General features: G+C 41.5%; 1 protein-coding gene across 13 annotated transcripts in view; it reads left to right on the top strand.

The window, feature by feature from the left end:
* The window catches only part of rapgef1b (Rap guanine nucleotide exchange factor (GEF) 1b), a 90,413-nt gene that overhangs the window by 64,799 nt on the left and 12,460 nt on the right, over positions 1 to 13,154 (top strand). For 2 of the 13 annotated variants that reach the window (XM_069183563.1, XM_069183565.1), the window contains 6 exons: positions 624 to 788; positions 2,730 to 3,083; positions 8,927 to 9,187; positions 9,980 to 10,072; positions 12,021 to 12,109; positions 12,547 to 12,664. In XM_069183563.1, coding sequence (XP_069039664.1) covers positions 624 to 788; positions 2,730 to 3,083; positions 8,927 to 9,187; positions 9,980 to 10,072; positions 12,021 to 12,109; positions 12,547 to 12,664 — 1,080 coding nt within the window. The remainder of the gene's footprint in view (positions 1 to 623; positions 789 to 2,729; positions 3,084 to 8,926; positions 9,188 to 9,979; positions 10,073 to 12,020; positions 12,110 to 12,546; positions 12,665 to 13,154) is intronic. The other 11 variants (XM_069183566.1, XM_069183564.1, XM_069183567.1 and 8 more) reach the window with 11 other exon arrangements.

Raw genomic sequence — 13,154 nt, 5'->3', positions numbered from 1 at the left:
AACCGGCTAAACACAGTTGTGTACTCAGGTTACAGTGGTGCAGAGATTATCAACTTTGTTTCTCTTTTATAATAAAGTACAAACTGAGACTGACTAAGCAAATAAAATGCCATTCTTCATTGTAAAGCTAGAAAGACTTGGGTGTGAGTGTGATATCCACAACATTACCCCTTTAAAAAATGTAAAAGATGTTAAAATTCATTTTCACATTTCGCACTTGGTATCCAAAGATGTCTTAAGTGATTGCCTTTTCCATTCTGAAGGCTGCTATTGGATGTTTTCTTACTCTTCAATAGCAGATCTAGATTTTTACCTTTATTATTGGGCAGGGTGCAGAAAATATTCCGCTTCTGTTATGAAATTAGGTTCAAATGGTTTGATTTTCCTTCCAGTTAGTGGCTTCTGTCTCCAGAAAAAAATGTATTTTCTTTCTGGAATTGTTAATTTGTTCGTCAAGAAAGCCTAGAAATGAACAAAACACTGTTGGGGTTTTTTTTGTGCCTGCTGCTGCTCAGAAATCCCGGCCCTTGGCTTTGGCGTACCGCTAGGTGAATAAACTGTGCCTTGCTCTCCTCCCTCTCCACCCCTCCTCTGTCTCTGCACTCTCTGCTTCTGTCCTGCAGGCCTCCTACACTGCCTCCTCCTCTTCCTCCTCTTCTCTCTCCTGTCACGTTCAGCACTCTAATCCCACTACTGTCGCGGTGGAGGATGCCAGCTCCGCTCTCAGCCTCAGCATGTCCGTCTCTAACTCCTTCCTGAGCCGGCACTCTTCCCTCACTGCGCCTCCGGTGAGTCTCGGCCTGTCTGTCTGCCCTGAGGGCCGTGGCCTGTGCTGTTGTGCTTGTGTCTGCTGGCTCGTGGTGTCATCTTGTCCTCCATATTGCAATGGGAATGCTAGCCCTGGTGCAGGTAGTTACCAGTGCCCTGGGTCACATCCCAAGCCAAGTTCTCAACGAGTGGGGAAAAACATCATTTCTCTTTAAGGCGCCCATTACCCTGAGTGCAAACACTGCACATTGAGAGAGAAATAAGTCAAGATTAATGGAACGTAAATATCTCAGCCTTTTTAAAGTTGTTCCTATTGTTTTAAGCCACATTGATTTTTTTTTCTCCTGTGAATTTGGAGAAAAGAAGACTGAGTTCCCCAAAGATTAAATTAACGTTTGGATGCAACTGAGGAGAGGCTGTGGCCGTGCAGTCTGCCAAAATAATAATCTCCATCAACTCCTTGTTTACCAGAATTTCCCCACTTGCTCTCAGCACAAGACGAGGCTTTTGTACTGACAAGTCTCCAAAAAAAAGATAATTATTGATCATGGTTTAACAGCTAATCCTTTTTTAATCCAGCTACGCAGATGCTGTTGAACAGGGTTGGTCCTTGTCCTTTGTTTTACTGTACTGTCATTTGTACCTCTAGAGGTAAATATACAGATACAGGTGCAGTTTAAGAATCTTATTTCCAGATTTGCTTATGAAGATTTTAGGGAAATGACCCCTTCAGTGTTTAGGCGACAAGAGGATGACCTTGAAATTTTATTTTTTTAAATAAATGCTGTTTTTTTTAAACAGCCATCCATTAGATTTACTACTTTAATTCGAGTACATTTGAAAAATAAACAGTTCACCTGCTTGCAGCATTAAACCAGGACCATTGAGGTTTAGTTTTTGTTTCTTGCATTATCTGGTCTTTTGGTAACACCTGGAAAGAGGGACCACTCTGAAATTTGAAATGTGGGACTGGAATCTGTTCCAGTAAAACTTTCAGCCTATTTGGGGTTTGGACTGGAATGGGAAATTTGAGATACATTTGCAAGGAAATATAGGTATCTGCTTTTTTATGTGGTGAGTCAAAGATGAGATGGTGGTTCAGTGCTTTGTGTCCTAAGTTGTTGTTAGTTTTCTTTCTGGCTTTTCATTATTGACATGTGCTTTGCAACCTGTTTTCTGTCTAGCTGTCATCTTGTCTTACTCTGTGTTTTAAATTTTCTTTTATTACCAATCCACAGTGATGCACAGTGTTTTGCCATTTTTAATCCCCTTGTCGCCCTTGTTCAAGGTGTCATGGAAACTGTGCTGTATTACTGCTTGTGTAGCTGGCCTTCAGAAAACAAAGCAAAACCTAGTATAATTTAGATTTTTCATATGTGCAGTTATTTTACTATATCTGTTTCTGGTACCTACATTTGCAAATGTGCAGTGTAAGGAGAGCAGGACTTTTTGAACCAGAAACTCCTTTCGCAAAGATTCCACTCCAGTGTTGCAAAATTATGTAAGAGAGAAGTGTCCTTACGCTTTCCTACTGTCAGTAATAGCTGTGAGAAGAAACTAGGGGCTGAAGGTAGGTACTAATTAGAAATCTATGTCAGGTTTTAGAAACTGCCATTAAATACGTTTTTTTTTCAATTTTAAGTAAAGTATGTTGAGCAAAACATGTATTTTTTCTTTTACTTGTATGGATTTGAAGGGTCTAATCCTTTCTGTAATCAAGTTTCAAATATTGTCTAACAGTTGAAAAGACTTTGGGTAATTACTTGTTGAACAGCGAGATTAATGCCATTTTTTAGATGGCAGAACTGAGAGGGCAGAGTTTTAATCTGTGTTTGACTCGGGTCCAGGAAATGGTTGACAACGCTCATGTCTCATCGTTTCTTTTTTTGTTGCATTGTCTGTCCCCCCCTCCCCCATGTTGTGTCTTTAATTTTCTGTTTTCTTTTTTTTCGCCCCCAAAGTTGGCGCCTACACTTCTCCCTCCCTCCATCTCTGAAGAGTTGCCCTTCCCTCTCCTCCTGCCTTCCTTTTACCCCTCCTTCACCCTGGCAGCCCCTCCCTGTGTTCCCTGTCCTCTACCCGTTGCGATGGCCTGGCCCCACGCCCCTCACGCCACACACTCATTCCTCCACCAATCAGTGTTCGCCCAGCCTTTCTTCGACCCCACCCTCCTGAGCCAGTGGTGGCTCCACCACCCTCTCTCCAACCAATCGCTTTTGCCCCAGCCCCCTCCCAGCCAGTCAGGCCCTAATGTTTCGGACAGTCCCATCTGGATGCCTGAGCCTTCTTCCCTTTCTGCCCATCTTGAATCACCGGTGAGCGATTCCCAGGGCATGATGTGCCCTCGAATAGTTGTAGACACTAAGGGCTGTTTTTCCAGCTCGTCTGATTACAGTGGATCTGGCTTGTCCAAGTGAGAAGATCTATATGGTCTGTATTACCTCTCCTGCCTGTTTAGTTCATGCTGAAAAAAAAATGAATGTTCTCAACTGTTAAATAAAATTAGTTTTTTTGTTTCTAACACCACAATTGCCATTTACAGTTTGCTCCTTCAGTCTTCAAATTTAAGTATATGTAAAGATACACAGTATGCTCCTTCATCTGGGTAAACAGATCATATAAAATTTGTCTTCAAGGACAGCAGCGATTGCTTTAATCAGACATCAAGAAAAACACAACCACCTAACCTAAAAGCTTATACCTTTCCATATTTATAAAAACATGTCTATCTTTGTCCAGCACAACTTTCCCATTTTGCTCTCCTTTTGGGGTAGTCTTTATTTTAAATATTGATCCAGCAATGAGAATGACGTGTTTTCCCTATAAACAATTGAAATAACATTATAAGAGCTATGACAGAAAAAAACACTTTAAAATGGAAGGGAAATGGGATAAGGTAGCCAAGGTTTTGCCAAATATGGAATATCTTATTCAGTAGACCTTTTCTGCGGACCGAGTAGAGAACTTGAAGCCTTTGCCGTTTCCTGCGATCATTTCATTTTAACAGTGACAGTATGTGTTCTCATATCCTTGGGGTTTCAGTCACACAGGGTGGGAATCTGAATTCCTGACTACTAGGGGTGTCAGTGAGGAGTGCATGCTTGATGCTGCACACGTGAAAGCTCTTCTGGTTCTTCACTTTGGGTTGGGTCACCATTTTTGCTTCTTACGCTTGAGGTGACTTAAAACCCCACTAGATATGAAAACAGTTGTGATTGTTTTGGTAGAACAAGTCACTTTAGAGCAGCTGTGACAGTATTATAGATGTATGAATAATCACTTTAAGTTTTCACTGCTGCTCTGGAGACTCCATACTGTCAGATTGCATGTAAACTGTAGGACTAATTGCATGCATTGCTGCTGCTTGTTCATAGAACGCAGTGGTTAAGACTGAATACTATACAGTAACGTAGAAAAGAGGTCAAACATAACATTTACTTATGGCCTTAGGATAACTGTTAGATCTGTTGTTTTTCAGTAGTCAGCAATATAAAAAAAAATGTATTTTTTAAACTAATTCACATTACTTTTGGGAGCCTTTAACTTGTACTGTATGTTCAACTTGATCTGAACACGCGTGTGCTTATAGGCAAATGAACTTTCAGTTCTTTTCTGAATAATGCAGGGCATTTTATATTGAAGATGATAGGCTTGTTTTTCTGAGTTATGATTTTATTGTGGAAGCATTTAAACAGCTCTCTGTGGGATAAGGCAGCTCTGTTGTTTTGATAGGATGAACACCTGCAAAGTCTTGACTTATGATCTCTGGAGTTCAAAACAGATTCATTTTAATATTCTTGTCAGATAACCAGCATTTTTATTGTGTTAGAAACGGCTGAACCCATTACATTTCTTTCATGGAATGTGCTTTTTTAAAGGACGTCAGACGGCAGTGTTTGTTAACCGACGTATATGCACTGTAACTGAATATAACCCCGCTATTTCCTGCTCAGTCCTATTTTAAGGACTTCAAAGCTACCCATTCATGAATCTGACCACAGTCCCAGCTGTCTTCTCAAATGTCTGCAAAGAGCATCAGCTTGAGATGCAGCCATTGAACTGCTGGGTTCTTGACCTGGAAGCATTCCTGAAATAACTTTCATGTCAAAGAAGTACTTTGTGATGAGCTTCCCTATTAAAGCTCTGTACTTTGCAAATTCAGACTGTAGCTAACACACAGGTCCCAGTGTGTTTATGCAATTACTTTCTATGACCACAGACTTACCTGTAAAAAAGATTTGCTCATAGTAGGACTATCCTCTAATGGTGTCTGTAAAGAGTAATTTGCAGGTTAACAAAAGTCTAGAATCTGATGCCACTCCAAGCTTATGAGAAATGTCAACTTCAGGCACTTTCAGGGCTTGGAAGGATGTTTCTCTGGGTCAGATCCAGAGACTGACAGCAGCATTAAGGACACAACGCTCGTGCAATCAAAGGGAGTTTCTGTCTTGAAAGTGACTGCCCTGGACTTCAGAAAACATGTTACATGATTCATAGTGCTATATAATGCTCTACTTTCTTGAACCTTACAATACCAGTGGGCAGACACAGCACATTTCCACAGCATTACAGAACAGAAGCCAACCAGACAGGCCAGAAATCAGATCCATCCTCTCTTGTTTCATGTGCTCGCACCTAAACGCACAGCCCTGCTAACAATCTGTTTGAATTGCACAGGCCCTGGACAGTGAGCCCAGTTCTCTCTCTTCAATGCAGAATCTCGGTGTGCCTAATCCAGTGAAGGGATGTTCATTCAGTGCCTGGGTGCCCCATTGTTTTTTGAGCTTTGCACAGCTTTCCACTGGGTGATTCAGAGTGTCAGCTGTATTAAAAATCCTGATAACCCCTGGCACAGAAGCCGGGGTGAAGAGGTTATTTGATTGTTTGCCTGGCCTAAAAAGGATATCTTTTGTTTTGTAACCCAGACATAAAATAACTAAAAGCACTGAAGCCTTAACTAACACCTAAGCAATTGCCCTGCAAACACCAGATAAGTTAGCTCCGTTCCCCTCAGTAGTTTAATTGAGTTCATACTCTCAAATGTTATTATGCTACAGAAATTGAGAAACCTACAGCTTTTTCTGAGGTCTTCTTGAACTCAAAATATGCACAAATCCCTTTGTTTATTTCATATGTCCAAAGGGGAATTTCCAAATTCTTTCCTAAGTGTATGCCCAGGTTGTTTGATCAGAATGCAAAGCAGGGGTAAGATGTTGTGAATGTGGGATTTTGGAGAAGTTTATTTGAAAAGTTGCTGGCGTAATGGGCTTGTTGTGAAACCTCTTCTTTTCATCTGTGTTTATTGTTCCTCGGAATGTCTGTGGCTTAGGGAAGTGAGAAAAAGATGGGATGCCTGGAATTTCTCGGTGCCAAGAATTCCGAGACTGAGGGACCCCAACTCCAGCAATTACTTAAAATCTGCGGTGTGTCATGTAGGGGCCAGGAAAGTTCTCCCAAGATACGGAGCACCCCCTGATTGACACAGATCTCCCACAGCCTTGTGGTGGTGCGGGACTGGAAAGGAAAGTGTAGAAGTAGTTGACCCAATGTCCCCGATGAAGAGACTGTGATACCTGCTCTTTCCTGAGCATGTGTCCTTGGATTGTGTGGAATGCAGGCCACATGTTTGTAATTTGAAACAGATTTTTTTTTTCCTTTGGTGCATTTCAGGCTTGACCTTTGCCCCCGTATGCAAGAGAATTTTTTACATTCTTGTTTTTCTCGGGGCATGATGTTTGAGGGAAGCAGTGGGCTGGGGTTTGTAAGGGGGGCTACCTAGGCCTGGCTGTTAGGAAAGCTGTTTCGCATTTAAACCAAAAATATTTATTTCCACTTTCCTATACCCCCCTCTGCCCTGGATAAAGGTGTATATTGCCCAACCTACTCTCAAAACAAATTGAACAATTGCCTAATGTTAGCTAAGTTCCTGGACCCAAAGGTTTGAGGAGGAATTTGAGGGCAAGTGGAGGCAGATCACTTACTCTCTCAAATTCCATTTAGAACACGCAGTGCTGTGAACAGCAAGGATGACCTAATGTGAACATATTCTTTCTGCATTTCCGATTCGTCATCCCGTTAAGCCTCACACCTAGGGCCACACTGAATCCCAGCTGGATTGGTCATATTCCACGTTAAGAAGCAAACCAACATTTTTTACATGTAGTTAATAAAAAAATGAGCATTCAGGAATTTGGGTTTTATGCACTGTTTTGTTGGTTGAGTATAAATATTTGATCAATCAGTATGCAGTACGAGTTTCACATATTGAGATATTTTATTGAAAAAAAAAGGCTCAGAAAGCCCGTTCTTTCACTTTCTATTTTTAATTTCCTGTTTTCTATGCTTATACTGTAAGTCTTTGTGATTAAAGACACAAACCTGTTTACCTCATACATCTGTGTGAAGTTTAAGATGGTGTGAGCCAAAGTCCTTCTTGTTAAATAATGGTGAATTTAAAAAGTATAGGTTTTTTCGATGGAAGGCTTAACAGAGGTGTTAAGTCTCTTTCAGTTTAGTGTCTGTGGGAGGGAGTGGTATTTTGGTTTGGGATGAGGGTTTTTATGAGGTCTTCTGAGACAGATCCTTTCCCCTTCTCAAGAGCTATTTAGCACAAAGGATTGGCAGTAATCTCTGAGGTGTGATGCTGTTGAGAATGGAGCTGGAATGGAGCTGGGCATGAACTCAAAGTGCGATTGGCTACTGTCACCACATGCTTTGACACTGAAAGCTGAATAAGGGGCATTTTATTCTTTTGGGTGTGTTTAGTCAGGCCAGTCTGAGTGCCGTCTGCGGTTGTGTGACCTGAAGGTGGAGGAAAATTAAAGACCGGGTCAGTCTGGTTTGGCTGCAGGAGAGCTCTCTGTGGCACAGTCTGTTAGCTGGAGTGGCAGAGGTGATGAAGCTGTGCAATATACAGTGCCTTTCAGGCTTCTGAGAGGGGCTCTTTGTTTTGCTTGGCTGTGTAAACTTCATGCTGTTCATGCTGGCAGACCTCAGTGGTACATTTTATTATCCTCTCACTGTCTGTTCTTCCTAGAAGGAATTGTGATAGGAAGCAGAAAGAGGCTGGTTCTCTTCCTTCCTTTGCCAGCAAGGGTGTTTTTTTAGATTTGAATTTTTTTGTCTCTTGTTTATATGTGCATATCTGTTAAAATACATGTCAGAGAGATCCTGAATATGGGTTCTAGACATTGATCCTGCCTAAGTAATTGTTTATAGAAAGATTGTAAGGTATTATGAATCTTTCCTATAAAAGAAGCCATTTTTGTCTTAGTTTTTCCAGATGCATTACTCTAGTAGATGATCCTAAAGCATGAAAAGTCAATTAAGAGATGATGAAACATCTTTCTTCACCCAGACATCTTTTTTGGCAAAACATGTTTCCAGGCATTTCAATCTTTTTACGAAAAACAGTCTGAAATGAACAGGAAATTTCAAAGTCATCCTGTATTTTACTTCAGGTACAATTTCATCTCAGTTTAAAGAGAAAATGATAAGCATATCCTTATCATGATAGCAAATTTTGATTTTTGTTCTCCTCTTACTGCCCATGTGTATAAAAACAGCAGTTGTAGTCTATACTGTTGGTTCTTCATTCGCCTTTGCTGTTTTCCAGTTGCCTCAGTAATAGTACAGTTCTGTTAAAAGGGTGAAAATAGAAGCAATAAAACTTACTTTCGTCTGGTTAGCCTAGTGCATTTTTGCCATTGTAGCTGTCTCGTATATTTCCTTTTAGCAGTTTGTATGAATTTTGTGAGAGTAAACCTTTGACTGGAATAAATGAAAAATAATTTGCTTGTGACCAGGGAGTCTATTAAGCTGTTGTGGTTTTAGTCCAAATGTTTGGAATGGACACTCAACCTTGCAGCTGTATCTTTTTTTTTCCCTCCAGAATGTGTTGAAAGCTTTTGCTTGTAAATGGGAGAATGCTCTTCTGGATTTGCTTTAAAATGTTCCATTTTCTCTGTCGGCTACCTTCAAGGGTACCAACTATAAAAAAAAGATCAACAAAAAGTAACTTTACAGAGAGAACTGGACCTCATCCCAATGAAACATGTAAGATTTAATTCAGGGGCTTGCCTTTCGTCTAGACCAGCGCTTCTCTCATCTCCTCTTTCTTTTTTCCTCTCTTTCTCTCTCTGTCCCCTCTGTCTTCCAGTACAAGACTGTTTTTAGGTCCTACTCGCAGGACTTTGCACCTCACAATCAAGCCTCCATTCCTCCTTTCCTCTCATCTGTCTCTTCCCACTTTCCCACTGTCCACCAATCGCAGAGCTCGGACCTTGAGGCCCCAGCCACCGCCGGCCAATCAACAGATCCCGGGGGTATGGCACATGATTCCCTGGAAAGCTCTGGTGGCTCTCTCGCTGTCTGCCTTCCTTCTGAATCTTCTCTCACTGACTCTCTGCAGCCCTCTGTGGTGAGCTTCTACTGGGGGTCTAGACAGGACAGGGCATCTACATTCGCAAGGGACTGGGAGGGTACCGGGCAAGAGGTTCAATAAACCCGGGGTTGTGCGCTGATGGTATGAAATCAGATTTGATGCCAGCTGGTCCACTTTTATCGACGTGCATGTTGGATGGTATATATGATCCAAGAACGGTGCCCAAAGTGTCGAAGTTGCCTCTTCCATCTATTTGCCCATGGGAGCATGGCCATGGTTTTGACTGATAAGGTGTCATCAACCGTTTATTAAAGCTATGGCTTTTTAAATACAGTGAAACATACTACATATGGAGGCGCCACCTTCTGGACACTGCATGGTCCTGCACTGCACTGCATAAAGTACTTTTTAGGAGGGAGGGAGATTTCTTTTGAGTAGTAGGCTATGATTAGAGGGTTATTTTTTTCCAGCATCAGCAAAGAATTGATAAAACTGAAACCACAGTCAGTTTAGATCTGATCTTTAGTGATTGCCACGGACCAATTAATGGAACGTCAATATTTGCTGTTCTGCAGAGATTTGTGCTTTCTTGGTTCTGGAATAGAAGTAGTATCTGCCAGCACACGCTTTGGCAGCTAAAACTCACTGCCCTCTGGATTAGTCCTGCGATCGCGCTGCTGGCTCACTGGATTTCTTTGGGCGCTCCACCCAACAGCTTCGGCGGCCAACACCCCACACGGGCTCTTTGTTGGAGTTGAGCTCCTGCGTCGCTGCGAACCGCCCTGCCACGGGCTCTTGTCAATCTTGCTGTCGTCCTTTCTTCTGTAGAGCGAGAGCGCTAACGAGGAAGGCGGGGAGGGTGAATATGTCAATCTGTATTCGTCCAGCCAAGCCAATGGAGAACTCCCTCATTCCAAAGGTGTAAGTAGCTGGTATGCCATGTTACCCTTGGGGGGCTGCAGAAACAGCAGTCTGGAGCATGTGAGGCTGTGGATAAGAGCTTGGGTTGCTTCTGAGGGCTACCCTGTGCTTCTGAGCTGCTTGGCATGCTGCCTTGTACTCATGCTTTGACGTCTTCTTTTATGTCTGGGCTTCCTGTCAGTCTAAACCACTGTACACTAATTATATCCTAAAACTGGGTGATTGAGAACTTTGTCTCACTTATAGGAAATACCCCAAAAAAGAGATCCCAATATGCTGAGCTTTCAAACTGAAAATATATGAGTAATATGTTATGACGCACATCTTTTATGTTCTGGAGAACTAATATAATTATTTTCTAGTTCAATTAACTGGCATTGGGATCTTGTTTATATATTTTGAAATACCAGAAGAGATGAAAAACACTGCTGTCAGGATGTCTGTGTGTGAGAGACAGGATGGCATAATTGATTCAGTGTTTTAAATCTATACATCTCAATTGCATGTGCAGTTCAGTGTGTTCATTCATCAGTTATTGCCAAATCTGTATCATGAGTCAAACCTAATTTTAACTAGTCAAAGTCTAGTCGAAACACCACTCCACTCAGTCTCAATGGGTGTTTTTTGGCTATAAGTGAAATACAAGCCTATGAAAATAACGTTTGATTTATCCAGTGCTTTTTTTTGCCTGCACATTGGCCTGGATCTGCAGTGGTGTTGCTTTTGTAATGCAGAAGGCGTGATACTCTGAGGAACCGCAGCATGAAAATATACAATAATCGCACGGTACATGCAGTGTGAGAATTCAAAGAGAACCTGTCTCCAGTTTCACACTGGCAAGTTGCATTAAAAATTGCATAAAATGTGGTTTCATTCAAGCTGAATACTGCAGTGCATCTAGTCCAGCTACTGAACAGTATGGCAAATGATTTTAATCCTCATCCTTCTTGGAACTCCTCATTTCAAGCTGTTTAACAATCCTGTGTTTTAATGCATTAAAGCCTTTAATAACTGTGTAAGGTTTTTGAAGGTCAACTTTTGTTGCATACATTCAAAAATGATATTGCTTTGCCTCTGGGTGTAACCCTGCATGGATGATGAACCTGCATAGCTTTATGTGTACCTTACAAGATTGTGGAGTGCATCCTTTATTTTTTCTATTGTTTTGTATCTATATATGCACAGTGTGAGTTCATACGTGTCTGTAGTTGTTTCTCTGTGTCCAGTTTCCTGTTGTCACACTTGTATAACAGCTGTTCTTCTTGAATGCTTTTGATCCAGAGTATAGTTTACTCTGAATTTATAACAAAATTTTCCTTTGTCAGCATTGTCAGTGCCTCCCATAGATGTCATGTATGTGGAAGAATTACTATCTATATATACAGTACATGTAAGGGCTCAGTGTGAAGTGTTGTTCTTGAAATAACAGCCATCTGTTTTTCCTATGTGTGGTGCATGTGTGTTGTTTTTTATTGTCTCTGCTGCTTGTGAACTTGGGTGACCTCCATGAAAAACCAGGTTGCTGCTGTAGATTGTTTGTAGGAGAGACTGTCTGCTGGATGAGACATTAAACTGTCTACCTGGTTGTTAAAGATCAATGGGACTGTTCGTGACAGCAAGGGTATTGATAAGTAGGGACACCCAGTGTCCTAGTTAAATTTCATTCTGGGCTTGCAAGCCTCCTCCATAGATAATTTGGTGAAGTAGTTTTCATCTTCTCCTCGTAATGTGCTGTACAGGCTGAATGGGCTGTATTGGCATTAAATGACTGTTGTGCATTACCTAGGTGACTTCTCTCCTGTATATACATTTATCTGGGGCTTCATTGTGATGAAAGCAGAAATTGTTAACTTCTAAACCGCGTTTCCAGGTTGGAGCCAGCACAATGTTTCCCTCAGCCCTTGAAATCCTGAAGGCCCCTCTTTACAATAGTGTTGTTCATTATCAGGAGCCAACAGCTGTGACAGACGAGGTCCTTCAAGACCCCGGGCCACAGAAGTCCTCCGCCAACAGTAAAGAGATCGCAGACGTGGAAAGGTAGGCCCCTTTCACATTGTACTGTGTGGACCTACCACTCTTCACTCGGTGCTTACTGAACAGCTGCTTTCTGTATTTTCTTCACAGAACAGGAGCAAAAAGTGGGAAAGCAAATGATGAGGGTCCAAAAAAAACATAATAGTTGAAAGAAGATTATGTATAAGCCCCATATAATGTTAAGTGCAGGGTATTTGGAATTGCAAAATGAATTTATCTATTTTAGATCATTCCTTCACATTCAAAATGTGTAATAGTCGTTTTGGGGAGAAGAAGAGGAGAAAAATTGGGGAAAAAAATGTCTTGAGGTTTGATATTAATGAACTAATGTGCAGTTTGATAGCCTCAATTCATCTAAGATGTACTCTAGACTTGGAATAATATCTGAGCATGGTGTCAGTGATGTGGGCGAGTGACCCTTGTAATTGTATTCTCAACAGGAGGCAGAAATCCACAGACTCGGGTCAGAGCGATGAGGAGGTGGACGAACTCTCTCTTATAGACCACAAGGAGATCATGGCACGAATAACACTAAAGCAAGAGGTGAGCAGCTATTCTGTAAGTGGCTCACACATCTCTAGAACTTAGGAGAAGTGGATATGTGCATTCTATATATGCAAAATCTCAGCACTTGTGATTTTCAGTTACACTAAGAGCTGTTGACTTGAGTTATTTGAATTTGATCAAGATCAAATTTAATTTTTTATAATAATAATAATAATTCCTTATACTTATGTAGCGCTTTTCTGGAAAATCCACTCAAAGCACTTTACAGGTAATGGAGATTCCCCTCCACCACCACCAATGTGCAGCATCCACCTGGATGATGCGACGACAGCCATAGTGTGCCAGAATGCTCACCACACATCAGCTATCAGTGGGGAGGAGAACAGAGGGATGAAGCCAGTTCATAGATGGGGAGTATTAGGAGGCCATGATTGGTAAAGGCCAATGGGAAATTTGGCCAGGATGCCACTGTACAAGACCTTACTCTTTTAAAGAAGCGCCCTGGGATTTTTAATGAACACAGAGAGTCAGGACCTAGGAT

The sequence above is a fragment of the Lepisosteus oculatus genome, chromosome 24, assembly GCF_040954835.1.
Source record: "Lepisosteus oculatus isolate fLepOcu1 chromosome 24, fLepOcu1.hap2, whole genome shotgun sequence".
Taxonomy (NCBI): Eukaryota; Metazoa; Chordata; class Actinopteri; order Semionotiformes; family Lepisosteidae; genus Lepisosteus; species Lepisosteus oculatus.
Note: the sequence above shows the minus strand (reverse complement) of the source record. Positions and strands in the feature narration are given on the sequence as shown.